Here is a 16644-nt window from a genome sequence, read left to right as displayed (position 1 = left end):
GGAAAGAGGAACAGAATGCCAACTTTCTGCTAGACAGATTAGTAGAGAGCAGTTCAATTAATCACCAAATTAGAAAAATGAAAAATATTCATTACACACTTTCAAATCTCAACAATAACAACAACAACTTCTTAACTGCAGAACTAAGCAGTGATTAGCAGAGAATACTGGCTTAAACTAAAAAACTAGTATTTAAATAAGAAGTCAGGACACCAAGGGTCAGGCTTAGTATCATCAGGGAATAGAAGACTACATATAGCATTACGCTTCTTGCTGCTCTAAACAGTGTGTATATATAAATATATATATACATTAAGGGGTATTGAAACACTAAGTGGTATTGACCTGCTCTGCCTAAAATTACATCTCTGCTCAAGGACTAATAAGGAGGGCTATGGGTAAAAAAGAGCTAAGGGTTTCAGTAATGGTAAAAGTGAAGTTACATTTATAACAATTTACAGTAGGAAACTAACATGTGAATAAGAAAAGAACAGGTTTTCTACACTGTGTTCTATACTTCTAATACGTATTTATGTATGTATATCTTCCTATCTGAATTTCTAACTTGTAAAACTTAAATAAAGTGCTAGGCCATCTGCTTCGGGACCCTGAAGGGATGACCATACTTATAAGGAAAGGCTGTTCTCTGCTGGATCACCTGATTGCAGGGAAAAGATAAATACCATTTCCAACTACTAGCATATGATTGATTACACCATATGAGCTAGCATAGCCTCTCATTATTATAGCACAGTTGGTGCAAATGAAACAAATATACTGTTTTCAAGCTTCAGCATCAATTTGTATCATGATGCACGATGCCAACTTTGATTTATAGTTTCTCTTTGAGAAACTGTTGGTACAATAAGATTAAGTAAATGTTTGCAACCCATTTTAAAATTAGCAACAAAATAGTAGCTACACAAACCAAACTAATCAGATTCACAATTTCCATGCTCAAACAAAATGGGCATTTGCAAGTTGTTGGACTTTGTTGTTGTTGTTGCTCCTTTTAGAGTTTATTATTTTCCTAGAAAACTTGAGGAATTCATGTTTCTTATTTTATGAAAATTAAGATAAATTTTGATTCATTCATTATAAACAGACCTATAAAAGAAAGAAAGGTAGTGAGACTCAAGTTTCCTGAGGCATATTTCAGAGAGAATGAGGTGGTTGGATGGAATCATGTAGAATTAAGAGGGCTGAGCACAGATACATACATGGATGATATTTCTTAGTGATGAAAGTACAGAAAATATGCTTGATCTCTGATTTTTTTTAACCTAGTTTAGGGAAAAAATATAATAACCAATGTAAACAGTGTGGGCTATGACCATGAGATTTTTCAAAGACTAAGTGGTAGTGACCTGCTCTGCCTAAAATTACACCTCTGCTCAAGAACTAGTAAGGAGGACTGTGAGTAAAAAAGAGATAAGGGTTTCAGTAATGGTAAAAGTGAAGCTATAGTTATAACAATTTACAGTGGGAAACTAACATGTGGATGAGAAAATCGAGGTTTTCTATACTGTGTTCTATACTTCTAATATTTTTTGAGTTATTAGTGAGTTAGATTGTTTTTTGTGTGAATTTTTTTTGTAAAACAGGGACTCAAATTATGAAATGATTGTTGAAAGACATCATTTGCTCTAATATTTTATGAAATAAAACTTAAGGAGAAGTTTAACAGAATGAGTTACAATCTTTATGAAAGATATAGTAATATAAGCTATTGCTCTTTCCATGATAGTCATCATAAATGAAATACATACTACTCAAACTTCCTCTTTATAATATGAAAAAGCAATTTCTTCCATAGCACAAATTGACAAGCAAGCAGTAGACAGATGGTCATTGGTGTCATGGGAAGCTGTCTCTACCTGGGTTCACATTTTCAAGATGCAAGGATAACATTAGAAGTTAAGTTGAATATGGTGAAAAAGTTAATTCAGGGGTCCTTTCGGCAATCTTACCAAAGAATAGAAAGGAATGGGCATTTCCATTTATCAGTTATAAGTGTTAATTTGTTTGATTAATCCATGTCTCTAAAGAGGCAAGAAATCACTTTTCCCCCCTAGTCATCGATACTGACACAAACAAGTAAAACAGCTCCAGTTTGTTTCATATCAAAAAAGCTGTGTGGCCTATTCCCCATCAGGAGGTGGGTGTGAAACAAAAACAAGAAATTAGGAGGATTCTCTATTTCAAAAAATAGTAATCCAGAAAATATTAAGCTAAAGACAAAAAGTAAAAGAAAACTTACTGGTTCCTATAAGATTGAAATTTAGGAGCATAAATTTCAAAAATATAATCTATAAGGAAAATTATAAAAAAAAAAAAAAAACCAACAACAACCAAAACTTTAGACTGGCAAAGACTAAGTTTTAAATCCCATTATTACCACGTAATAGTTGTATAATATTTGACAAACCATTCGATTTATTTGAATCTTAGATTCTTTGGGAACAAAAGAGATGAAAGTACCTAGAAAAGGTATTTCTAGGTGTGTGGTTGGTTTGTGGTCTCCCTTTTCCCTTAATCCATGCTGATGTTTAGTCATTCTAGATTGACTTAAAAACTACATTGAAAAGTAGATCTGACATACACACATTATCTGCGGGGATCTCTGAAGAACACGTCTTAATCTGACATAAGAAATACACTGACACGTCATATAGACTCAAAGTCTGGCAGGCCAAAAACAGGTTTGTAAAACGTTTCCAGTGCCTTTAAACTGAACAAAAAAAGAACCATCAAGAGAGCTAAAACTCATCAATGGAGGGTGTTGTAGGAGAAACAATTTGAAACTAAGAATCATTTTTATTTCTCTGTACAAGGAAAGGCAAGACCATATTTCCTCAATACTTCATAACACTATTTATTATTCCACAAAATAATATGTGAGCAAGTGATCTGTGAACTTCTAATGTACTCTGATCATTATTGCAGTACCATTTACTGAGTGTCATTTGTCAGGCACCATGTTAAGAACATTCAATAATATTTCACTTAATTTTCATTAAGAGCTGGTAAAGTAAATGTTGTTATACATATGGTACAAACTAACAAATAACTCCTGAGGCACAGGATATTTTATTATATATTGATAGTAACACAGCTATGAACCAATTTCAAAGTCAGGATTGAGCCTATCTTGCTGAATTCAAGACTAGAATTCTTGCCAAAAATGCTACTTTGCTCCTGAGATAAAATGTATTATTCTATAATTCAACATTAGTATCACTTGATAAACAACACATTATTTTTTCCATAAGTAATAGATACACTGAATACTAGATCTTTATCTCATTATTTGTCCCTGAATGATCTACTCATTTTCCTTTCTAACTCTTGACTGGCAGGTGCTAATGGAACAACTTATTTCACAGGGCTCTCGTGTTGTAATACTGTATTTTTAATGTTATGCATTGTTTTTGCAAAAAAAAAAAAAGAAATCTTTCACGAGAAATTTGACAAGTTGGTGGATTTTAAAACAGTTGTGTTTCTTTATGAAAAGCAAAACAATCTGCTCTTATTTATTCATATTCATGTAAGGAACTATTTAATCCACTTGTAAGGGGGTGGGATATAAAAGTTCTAGAAACAACAGTAAAATATAAATGGAACACAGGCCCTCCACTGGGAGGAATTCACTTTGCTTACAAAGAAGAACTGTACTTTTTATAAAAATGATCTCTGATGTAGGCAGTGTGTGCCAACGGAAAAGGCTAAAAGATACTCAGTGGGGAAGACGGTCTCTATTTTATTCAAACAAAGCCCTTTATAATTTGCAAAAACTCCTTATTCTATTTTATTTAACAGCATCCTTTCAGTGAGCTGAAAGTTTACTCTGTGTTCTGTTTCCTGTTAGAAATTCAAGGCTGTGGCTGTGACTATACACATGAAAACAGGACTCAAGAGTTGACAGTAAGGTTCAGTTAGATTTACCTCATTTATAATGATCCAGTGACAGTCAAAAGCAACCAAATTAGTCTCCACAACCTGGAATAGAAAAGAAACCAGCTATCAGTCAGCATTAATTGTGAAAAACAAACCAAACTAAAGAGATATACTTGACAAATGACAAAAATACATCACATGTTGGAAAGGTCTTCTTTAGTCAATTGAAAACAGAAAACCATTACAGTAAAACATGGTAGAAGCATTTGTGTTCATCTTGTAAGTGCAGTGTAGACTCTCTAAGTTTGAAAATAAAGTTAATTAAAAGCCTAGAAAAACAAAACCTTCAAATGAAAAAAGACAAATAATACTGTTTTTGTGATTTAACTGAGTAGAATTTGCATTGAATTTCCTAGTCCAAATAAAGCTTTGATGACCTTGTATCATCTACCTAATAAATATCTAAGTACATATCCCTCTATAATCTGGCTTGAACTTAACATTCTTATCTGTTAGTTCCTTGTGCATATGTTTTGTCATTGTCTTGACAAAGTAAAATGTCCATGTTCTAAAAAGTTTTGGTTATGTGTATTGAGGAGATCCAACTGTAAAATTACCTGAATGAAAAGACTAAAAGTGATGGACATTATATTAGCACAAGTTATAGTTGGTTAATTTCAGTAGTTTTGCTAACAATATGAGCAGAAAGAAAACTTATGTAAAAGGAAAAGTAAACTATGTATAGGTAGCAATCTTGATTGAATAGCTTTGAATAAATTGATTCTAAATTATCCTTGGCTTAGGCCAAAAATGCATTGCAAAACCCTATTGCAATCCATTTCCATTCTATCCAACTTCACCGTGAACATCCTAAGACATGTTCTTACGATCCATGCCATGGAACATATAGATAAATGTTAGATTAGATTGTTTTATAAGAGATTGCTGTGTCATTTTCAGCAGGATCACCAAAAGATCAGGTTTTAAATGAAGATGCTTTCTAATAACCAGCAAGGAATTGTTATAAAGTATGAATTACTTTTGGAGAAGAAAATGGCAATCCACTCCAGTATTCTTGCCTGGAGAATCCCATGGACAGAGAAGCCTGGCAGGCTACAGTCCATGGGGTTGCAGGGAGTCGGACACAACTGAGCGACTAACGCATACGCAACACATAAATTATTTCTGGGGGCTAGTCTTTGTCCTACTGAGAAATGCCTACTGAAAGATCCATTGAATCATGAGAAACACAATTGGAAATACATTTATGTGAGTCAATCCTTTCTCAAGTATATAATTATCTGCAGAATATTTTTAAAATTTTGGTATAAATTTTATACTATTTCCATATATATCATCACATAGATTCCTATGACCTTACTAAGATGCCTTGATAATATCTTATCATAGAAGCGAGGACATGTGATCTATTTTTAAGCTATACCATTATTATTGCTTTCAAAATACATACATGTTCAACTTTAGGTGAAATAATGCAGAAACTATGACCAATGGCAGTTTTCCATTTTAGCTTAAAAAGTCATTTTATACCAGTAATGGCATTCATTATTCTAATTTAATAATTACTTTATTTTAATCATCTTAGATAAACTATCACCAGTAATTTATTAGCAATAAAAAGTGTTATACAAAAAAAGTGTTGTAAAAAGATATACATCTATTTATATTAAGTGTATTTTATATATTATGTTGATTTCTATGTATGACCTACTATTATATCTATACTAGTGTGTAATATATGTATATATTCATATATCTCCAGAGAAATAAATTTTACAGTAGAGTTAAAAGAAAAGGTAAAAAGGAGAGATAATAATGTTGTTTATGTTTTTCCCAATCAAATGGAGCTAAGGTGAACACTCTTAGGAAAGACATATTTACGTAAAAAGAAATTCTCAGTTATTTTTGTAGATAACAAATATCAAACAACTATTATAAATACTAAATCAATATATCTATCGATAATTTAACTTTCTATTAATATTAATCACTTTCCATTTGATATATTTTAGCCTAAGTAATGTATCAAACTAACTGCATTACCAGCTTGAAGGACTGAATTAGTAATACATCTGGACAAAGGATTAAGAAGATTTGTAAGACATTCTAGAATATTTTAAGTCTTCATATTTATTTACACTTATATTAGGGGCTTTCCCAGTGGCTTAGTGGTTGAAGAGTCTGTCTGTAAGGCAGGAGACTTGCAGGAGACACAGGTTTGATCCCTGGGTCAGGAAGATCCCCTGGAGTAGGAAATGGCAACTGACTGCATTATATGTTTGCCTGGAAAATCCCATGGACAGAGGAACCTGGCTGGTCTTAGGATCATGATGCTGCAAAAAGAGTCGGACACAACTGAGCAACTAAACAACATACTGGAACTCTGAAGAGAGAAATTGTTTCTTTTTCTTATCTTCCTTACTTAAGTAGCACATTTCCTATTTCAGCAGTAAACATATTTGAAGCCAATGAAATGGATTAAACAATTTGATTGAAATATTTTTTCCCTTTTATTTTTCTAGTGGGAACCTATTTTATACCTAAATTCATCACTGTTATAGTTGTTTGGTTTCATTCTGTGGACTTGTATAAATGTTTAGCAAGCTATGTCAACCTAACTATACTATTTAATCCCAAATTTCAACTTTTGTTGATTGTTAAGAAATAATAAAGGTCCTAAAAATAATGTATACTGTATTACCATATAATAAGCACTGCCCAAAAGATCACGTGATGCTTGGGCTATCAAAAGACACTGGCAGTAAGAAAAGATTAACCAATGGTTTAACTAGTAGGTTTGGTTACAATATAACAGGAATAAAGGAAGCAGGGGTTTTTCTCGGTCATCTGTTTCTCTCCCCTCTTGTCCCATGCTTCTCGCTTATCACTTCATATGTATACATTAATAACATAGAGGGAGCCAGGTTCATATTCATATAGAGTTGCTTCCACACCAACGTAGAGTAACACAGTTATAACAAATGAGACTATCCTACTTCCCAAGCAGCTTAGCTTACTTTAAGAAAATTGAACAAAAAAGGGGGAAAAAAATCAAGTCCTGTCAGAAAGACAAGCGATGAGTAAGGACAGACCATCTGTCACTGGCAGGAACTTTAGAACTTCTGAATCTTTGGAAAAGCCCGACAATTTATCACCATGTCTTCCATCATCCGTTCTCAAATCTTCAGATGTGCTAAATATAAGACAATCCGAAGCAAAGAAACTGCCGGAGCGTGTATCTCACTGGTAATAAATGTGGAACAGTTCCTATGAGCACAGAGGACAATTTAATTGACGCAACAATAACAGCAGCATGCTGTTTTTCACTCAACCCTTTAGCTTAACTTAATTAAGCTCACTCCCTGTGCAGGATATGCTACGTGATCCACATTTGTGCGAAGGGTTCCCGTGCTCTGGGCATCTGCAGCAGCAAGTGTTTGCTTGCTCCTACTGCCCATTCCAAATTGTCAAGTGGAATTCTTGAGTGATAGTCTGCCTTGGGAAAGGCACTCGCAGTTATTTGGAGCAAGTGGCCAGAGAAATACTGAAAAGTAACTCCCATCCTGGCTCCTCATCTACTGCAAAACTATAGCTTATATCTGCACTTCTCAAACTGTATTCTGTGGGACACTATTTTCACTATAATTTGTAAGCCTTCTGTAGCCAAACCTGATTTAGAAATGCTGAGTTAAGCCATGTTAAAGAGATGCATTACTGCATTAATCCTCAAAGCTTTTAATAGGTTAATATCAATACTGAAATATAACTAACATAAAAGTCATATTAATGTGCAATATTGTTTCATACATTATTATTTTGAGCATATGGCTTCAGACTTAAAAGCATGAGCTCTGAAGTCAGAGAGTTTTCTCCATTATCTTATAGTGTGACTTTGAACATATGACCAGTTCTGGGGCCTCAGTTTCCTTCTTTGTTATTAGGGTTAATGACAGGACCCACAACTAAACTACCACCAGGAGAGTCATGACAAAGGTTAAATGCAATAATAGCACATATTAAACTCTCAGTGAATACCATCACCTCATATTTTAATAAATGTGCTTTACAGATCTCCAAGGTACTTGGAATTTAGCATATTCCAAAAGATTTTGATCATGGAAACCATTTTTCCCCACTACAAATCTCATGGTATTAGTACTTTTGGGGAGATGTGTAGACTGGAACCTATGTTAATTTAGTCACACATATCTAAGAGTTCTAAATTTGTACTGAAGCACCATGAGAAAATTCATAATTCCAAAAGCATGGCCTTATAATAATCCTAGATAGAGTTTTCCAACTAATAAAGGAAATTTTTTTCACCAAACAAAAACTTATACAAAAAGTTGAATCAACATATTTTATGTAAAACCCAAATGCATATGTAATAGTTCTAACAAAATAGTAATACTTGTTCTCCTTTTCATTTTATATTAAATCTTTTAAACTTTTTTATCTATTTCTAGTTAAAATAAGATAAAACCAAATCAAATCATTATTTCTTTTCCAATAAAATATAGAAAGGTATATACCAAGTATAAAATTTATAGTACATAATAGATTATTAGCAAGGAATTCATGGATTTACAGTACAAACTCAATATCCAACTGCCTGAGTGTCATATATGGGTCAATTGTACTATTAACACAATAGAGTTCTGCTATAAAACACAATACAATTAAATACTATAATTTTCTGAACTACAGAGTCATAATACAAAACTCCAGACTTCAGGTACACTAAATATGCATATGACTTTGCTTTGTTTTTGCTTTTAGCTTACTTGGTCTTCTTCTCACTAGAAGTGAGTTCAGTTCAGTTCAGTCCCTCAGTCATGTCAAATTCTTTGCAACCCCATGGACTTCACCACACCAGGTCTCCCTGTCCATTACCAACTCCCAGACTTTACTTAAACTCATGTCCATTGAGTCAGCAATGCCATACAACCACCTCATCTTCAGTCAGCCCCTTCTCCTGCCTTCAATCTTTCCCAGCATCAGGGTCTTTTCAAATGAGTCAGTTCTTCACATCAGGTGGCCAAAGTATTGGAGTTTCAGCTTTAGCATCAGTCTTTCCAATGAATATTCAGGACTGATTTCCTTTAGGATGGACTGGTTGGATCTCCTTGCAGTCCAAGGGACTCTCAGAGTCTTCTCCAACACCACAGTTCAAAGCATCAATTCTTGGGCACTCAGCTTTCTTTATAGTCCAACTCTCACTTCCATACATGACTATTGGAAAAAACACAGCTCTCTCTAGACAGACCTTTATTGCCAAATAATGTCTCTGCTTTTTAATAAGCTGTCTAGGTTAGTCATAACTTTTTTTCCAAGAAGCAAGCGGCTTTTAATTTCCTGGCCGCAGTCACCATCTGCAGTGATTTTGGAGCCTCCCAAAAGAGTCTGTCACTATTTCCACTGTTTCCCCATCTATTTGTCATGAAGTGATGGGACCAGATGCCATGATCTTAGTTTTCCGAATGTTGAGTTATAAGTCAACTTCTTCACTCTCCTCTTTCACTTTCATCAAGGAGCTCTTTAGTTCTCTGCTTTCTGCCATAAGGGTGGTGTCATCCTTATGACACCTATCTGATACGCTAGCAAAGGAATGCTCAAAATTCTCCAGGTCAGTCTTCAACAGTATGCGAACCACTGGATTTAGAAAAGGCAGAGGAACCGGAGATCAAATTGCCATGGTCTTAGTTTTCTGAGGTTACATTTTCTAAGGTTAGTTTTTCTAAGGTTTTCTTAGTTTTCCTAAGGTTTTCCTAAGTTTTTTCTTAGTTTTTCTAAGGTTAAGAAAACTAAGTTTTCTTAATTTTCTTAGCATATCTGAGGTTATTGATATTTCTCCCAGAAATCTTGATTTCAGCTTGTGCTTCAACCAGTCCAGCATTTCTCATGATGAACTTTGAATATACGTTAAATAAGCAAGGTGACATATACATACTCTGGACGTATTCCTTTCCCATGGAACCAGTCTGTTGTTCTGTGTTCAGTTCTAACTGTTGCTTCTTGACCTGCATACAGATTTCTCAGGAGGCAGGCCAGGTGGTCTGGTATTCCCATCTCTTTAAGAATTTTCCACAGTTTGTTGTGATCCACACAGTCAAAGGTTTTGGCATAGTCAATAAAGCAGAAGTAGATGTTTTTCTGGAACTCTTACTTTTCAATGATCCAGCAGATGTTGGCGATTTGATCTCTGGTTCCTCTGTCTTTTCTAAATCCAGCAGTTCACATACTGTTGAAGACTGGTGGGAGAATTTTGAGCATTCCTTTGCTAGCATATGAGAAGAGTGCAATTCTGTGGTAGTTTGAGCATTCTTTGGCATTGCCTTTCTTTGGGGTTGGGATGAAAACTGACCTTTTATAGTCCTGTGGCCAGTGCTAAGTTTTCCAAGTTTGCTGGCATAGTGAGTGCAGCACTTTCACAGCATCATCTTTCAGGATTTGAAACAGCTCAACTGGAATTCCATCATCTCTACTAGTTTTGTTCATAGTGATGCTTCCTAACATTCACTTGACTTCACATTCCAGGATGTCTGGCTCTAGGTGAGTGTTCACACCATCATGATTATCTGGGTCATGAAGATCTTTTTTGTATAGCTCTTCGGTGTATTCTTGCCACTTCTTCTTAATATCTTCTGCTTCTGTTAGGTCCATACCATTTCTGTCCTTTATTGTGCCCATCTTTGCATGAAATGTTCCCTTGGTATCTCTAATTTTCTTGAAGAGATCTCTAGTCTTTCCCATTCTATTGTTTTCCTCTATTTCTTGCATTGATCACTCAGGAAGATTTTCTTATCTCTCCTTGCTATTCTTTGGAACTCTGCATTCAAATGTGTATATCTTTCCTTTTCTTCTTTGCCTTTCGTTTCTCTTCACTTCATAGCTGTTTGTAAGTCCTCATCAGTCAACCATTTGATCATTGTTTCCCGTACAACGTCACAAACCTCTGTCCATAGTTGTTCAGGCACTCTGTCTATCACTTCTAATTCCATGAATCTATTTGTCACTTTCACTGTATAATCATAAGGAATTTGATTTAGTTAATACCTAAATGGTCTAGTGGTTTTCCCTACTTTCTTCAATTTAGGTCTGAATTTGGCAATAAGGAGTTCATGATCTGAGCCACAGTCGGCTCCCAGTCTTGTTTTTGCTGACTGTATAGAGCTTTTCCATCTTTGGCTGCAAAGAATATAATCAATTTGATTTCGGTATTGACCATCTAGTGATGTCCATGTGTAGAGTTTAAGTGTGGAGTTTATGTAGAAGGATGAACTCCCCAGGTCGTTAGGTGCCCGGTATGCTACTGGAGATCAGTGGAGAAATACTCCAGAAAGAATGAAGAGACAGAGCCAAAGCAAAAACACCACCCAGTTGTGGATGTGACTGGTGATGGAAGTAAAGTCCAATGGTGTATAAAGCAATACTGCATAGGAGCCTAGAATGTTAAGTCCATCAATTAAGGCAAATTGGAAGTGGTCAAACAGGAGATGGCAAGAGTGAACATCGGCATTTTAGGAATCAGCAAACTAAAATGCACTGGGATGGGTGAATTTAACTCAGATGACCATTATATCAACTACTGTGGGCAAGAATCCCTTAGAAGAAATGGAATAGCCATCATAGTCAACAGAAGAGTCCAAAATGCAGTTCTTGGATGCAATCTCAAAAATGACAGAATGATCTCTGTTTGTTTCCAAGGCAAACCATTCAATATCACCATAATCCAAGTCTATGCCCTGACCAATAATGCTGAAGAAGCTGAAGTTGAATGGTTTTATGAATACCTACAAGACCTTCTAGAACACCCCAAAAAGATGTCTATTTCATTATAGGGGTCTGGAATGCAAAAGTAGGAAGTCAAGAAATACCTGGAGTAATGGGCAAATTTGGCCTTGGATTACAAATGAAGCAGGGCAAAGGCTAAGAGTTTTGCCAAGAAAATGCACTGGTCATAGCAAACACCCTCTTCCAACAACACAAGAAACGACTCTATACATGGACATCACCAGATGGTCAATACCGAAATCAGAAGAACTGAAGCCACTATGTAAAAAGACACTGGGGTATCATTCTGTGGATTCCATTTGTAAATCCCAAGTAAGTCCAGCAGATGGCATTAGTAATCTCTTGCACTGATAGTGGGCAGCAAGAGAATATTCTGAAAAGACTGCCTTGTTTGCATTTCCCCTGGAGCTCAGCATGGATCCCCAACTCTCTTGTGTTCTTATCCAAGCAGCCACTATCTGCCATCCCACTCTATGCCTTTTGCTTTAGAATCTCTGCTCTGATCTTCCAGCTGGAAGACCACAAATACACTGTCATCCAAATCCTCTTGTCATTACTGCCAAAGTTATTTCATAAACGGATATGCTAGAATTATTGTTACTGCTGTGCAGTTGGGTCTTCCCACATCCCCTGGGAGATGGAAATATGCCACCACTGAGATTTGGCCAACATTATGCTACCTGCTGTGCTTCTTAATGTGGAAAGATGGGTGCTAAAGAAAGAAACTAGGGAATCTGTGTTCCTCATATGGCACTGACCACTTTCCTGCGTCCTATATTACTAGCAGTGAGTAAAAGTGAATTCATGATTTTAACACCTTGCCTGATGAGGAGATAAATAAATAGCTGACAATTATTTCTAGTGAAGGGGACCACCATGCTACTGTTTTTGTTTCTGCTTGCATTGGTGTTTTTTTCAGATGTCAGCCATAGTGATAAAACACACATCATTCCAAAACAACTAGGGAAAGCAAGTGTTTGCTGAAAAATCACTCATCCTTTGCCTTGTCCCTTTTTTTTAAAAATCATATTCTAATATGTTAACTTTTAGCACAAGAAATGAATTACATTAAAAATGTTTATTTTATTTTATTTATTTTTAAAAGTTAAATGACCCTTGGCAGAGTATATTAATTCTTAAGTATAACTGGCTAAAAAAAATAAATATAAGTTTTTACCTGGATTTTGATCAGAAGCTTAAAATGATGATGTGGGCACACATTTGCACTTAATTGCTGAGCTTTATGAAATAAGGCTTTCTTGGTATCTTGAAGCAAATAAAGAAAAAAAAAATCTTACAGAGAAATCTACTGATCACATCAAAAGGCAACATATAGGCCCTTCACAACTGTGAACTTTCATGCCTTTGCTCTATTCCTTTTGATCTCTTCTCTATCCTCTCTTCCTGACAAAGCATTTCTCAAAATTCAAAGACTGACACAAATGTCAAACCCTTTCCCGCTCCTACCTCCCTAACCTCAGGCAGTATCGTTGCCCCCGCTGCACTCTCTAACCTGCCCTTCCTCCAGCCTTAATTAAGCAGTGTGTGGTTACATAACCGGCTGTGAGGGCAGCTTGTGTGTTAGCCCCTCCTCACACCCCGTGCTTCCGCTCAGCTGCCTTTCTTGCTGGTCCTTGGCAGAGCCAATCTTTGCCCTTGCTTGGCCTCCTGGGTTGTTCTTTCACTGAAGACTTGCCCGTGGTCGCTCCTTCCCTTCATCTAGCTTTCTGTCTTAATGTCAGTCCAGCAGGCATGCCTTCCATGATAACCGCCCCCATGCACGACCCCCCATAAGACACACACACACACACACACACACACACACACACACACACACACTTATTTCCTGTCTCTTTCTGTGCATCAAAATATAAGCTTCCAAGAAGAGAGAATTTCATTTTCATCACCGGTCTGTACCTTTAGAATAATCACTGACAGATCATAGGGTTTCAAGAAAACTTTTGCCAGGCACAAGCCAGATTTTCACGACATACTGTTTGTGAATAAAAGAACATTATATAGCCTTAACTCATGTGTGTACATCTGTGGGTCCCTACTTGACCCAGGACTAAATCATTTGATAAACTTGTAATGAAAGGAAGTCATTAGATGAAAATTGAGTTTCAGAAAATTAAATAATCAGAAACTGACTCAATTCATATTTTATCTACTGCAGAGACCTTTGCTATTTTCATGGCAATGAAGTATAGGGATACCATATTTCAAATGTCAAAAGTCAAATACCTCAGAATTTGGAGACTATGTGGTATTAGAAAAAGAACACAAAATTTAAATAATTAGATATGAGTTGAAATGCTTGGTCTTTTTACTGACAGTCAGACATGTTACTTATCCTGAGTCTCAGTTTCCTGATTATCTGAAATACAGTATTTTTACAGGTGTATAGTGAGGATTAAATAGGTTAGTGTAATGTTTATTGAATGCCATTTATAGCATATCAATAATAATAATAATAATAAAAGCTAACACTCGAGTGCTTACTATTTGCCAGGTACTTAGTGATTTTATAATTTAGGCAATGCTCACAATATCCTTATGATATGAGCATTACAATTATGTCCATCTTACATATGAAGAAATTGAAGTAAATCAACCAAATCATAAAGCCAGGGGTGGAAGCCAGAGTCAGTAACTAGTAAATATCCTTTTGATGTAATATTTTCATAGCCTTCTTTCTCCAGGTTTCAGAAACTAATGCTTTCGTCAAAGTTAAGTTAAACAGAATATTTCAGAATGCTGTATGGTATACACTGGAGTTTTATAGATTTGAACTCTGTTGAACTTATTATTGAATCTAATAGTCACTTTTGAGAAAGAGAGAGTGGTCCATAGTAGAACTTGAGAAATGCAGATGATTACACAACTCTACACCATGGTGATTTGTCTTAAAGTGGTATACGAAAATTTGCTTTTCTTTTATTGTGTCTTACTTCCCATATTCCATATTCTCTTCAGAATGTGAGCAACTTGCTATACTGATTAACTGATAATATGTGTGTATGTGTGTGTGTGTGTATGTATTTGTGCATGTACTCAGTTGTGTCTGCCTCTTTGTGACCCCATGGACTGTAGCCCGCCAGGCTCCTCTGCCCATGGGATTTTCCAGGCAAGAATATTGGAGTGGGTTGCAATTTCTACTCCAGGGATATACCTGTATATGTGTGTGTGTGTGTGTATGTGTGTGTACATAGTCTGATTGTTTTTCATCACAGGCCAAAGTGACAAGAACTTCTAGAAGAGAAAATGGACAATGATTCTTGGGTATTGTGGCAATAAGGTGTTAGAGTCTCGTTTCTGCAGTTTATTAGCTTTTTATTGCTCTTGCATAACTTGGTCATATTCTGGGTTTTCAGTAGCACATCATTGATGAAAGCCACTATGGAAGCTGACTGTTACTTCTTAAAAGATATCCTTAGTTTGGTATTTCTGCTATCTCTGGGCTCTTTCAGTATTTCACAGGGACTCTGATTTCTAGTTGCATGGCTTCAGTCACCATCTGCAGTGATTTTGGAGCCCCCCAAAATAAAGTCTTTCACTGCCATGAAATTAAAAGATGCTTACTCCTTGGAAGAAAAGCTATGACCAATCTAGACAGCATATTAAAAAGCAGAAATGTTACTTTGCTGTCAAAGGTCCATCTAGTCACGGCTATGGTTTACCAGTAGTAATGTATGGATGCGAGAGTTGGACTATAAAGAAAGCTGAGTGCCGAAGAATTGATGCTTTTGAACTGTGTGTTGGAGAAGACTCTTGAGAGTCCCTTGGACTGCAAGGAGATCCAACCAGTCCATCCTGAAGGAAATCAGTCCTGAATATTCATTGGAAGGACTGAGGCTGAAGCTGAAACTCCAATACTTTGGCCACCTGATGTGAAGAACTGACTCATTGGAAAAGACGCTGATGCTGGGAAGGGTTGAAGGCAGGAGGAGAAGGGGACAACAGAGGGTGAGATGGTTGGATGACATCACTAACTCGATGGACATGAGTTTGAGCAAGTTCTGGGAGTTGGTGATGGACAGGGAAGCCTAGCATGCTGCAGTCCATGGGGTCACAAAGAGTTGGACACGACTGAGCGACTGAACTGAATGAACTGCTTTCTAAAATAGTATAATGGTATAAAATGCTGATGATTCTAGAATCAAAAGACTTTAACGGAGGAAAAATATTCAAAAAGGTCTTATTCATTTTGACACACAAAGTATCCATAAGAAAAAAGAAAGAAATGAAAAATGTAAACTTCCGAGGCCATATTCCTAAAGTGACTGTGTTGTTCATATTCAAGATATTCAAGCTCATTGAAGGTATGATCCTTGAACTTTTTAGAGAATCAAAACAATGCCTTCAAGCTTTCTGGTGTTTCTAAGTTTTTTCATAGTTTTTGCCATTAAAAGCATACCTTGTATCCTAGTGTAAAAAAATGTTTTCAACGGTATTGGACTTGACAGCATGGACATTTCCAGAATTCCAAGCAATTGACTCTTCCGTCTGTGCTGTTTCACTATCGTGAAATATAAACCATTTTCTTCTTCCCACTGACAAATCACCTTATGGTGTTAGAACTGTGTTTAGTAACAACATGTCAGTTGAAACTGAGGCACCGACTGCTAACTGCTCAAACAAAATGTCATTTGTAGAAGAGAATTACAGAGTCTGACGAAGAAACACGGGCTATGATCACAGATAAAAGAATATTCAAAATCATCTTATACATTGCAAAATTTTCATTAAATGTCTTGAGAAATTTTTTTAAAGTTTTTTTCTTTTAAAACTGTTTACACATATGCTTATTTGTCACTGTTTATACTGCACAATTTCTATTAAATAACTAGTGTTACCCTGAATGGTGTTTACATGCCTTAGAACACACTGCTCTACCATTCCTAGAAATGAATTACCCAACTGTTTGGCTTA

General features: G+C 35.9%; 1 protein-coding gene across 2 annotated transcripts in view; it reads right to left on the bottom strand.

The window, feature by feature from the left end:
- The window catches only part of GRID2 (glutamate ionotropic receptor delta type subunit 2), a 1570085-nt gene that overhangs the window by 635185 nt on the left and 918256 nt on the right, over positions 1-16644 (bottom strand). For both annotated transcript variants that reach the window (XM_043438630.1, XM_043438631.1), the window contains exon 5: positions 3946-3999. In XM_043438630.1, the coding sequence (XP_043294565.1) occupies positions 3946-3999 (54 nt within the window). The remainder of the gene's footprint in view (positions 1-3945; positions 4000-16644) is intronic.

Source organism: Cervus canadensis, chromosome 19 (assembly GCF_019320065.1).
Source record: "Cervus canadensis isolate Bull #8, Minnesota chromosome 19, ASM1932006v1, whole genome shotgun sequence".
NCBI classification, from domain to species: Eukaryota; Metazoa; Chordata; class Mammalia; order Artiodactyla; family Cervidae; genus Cervus; species Cervus canadensis.
The sequence above is the reverse complement of the archived record's forward strand: the minus strand, read 5'-3'. Positions and strand labels throughout refer to the sequence as shown.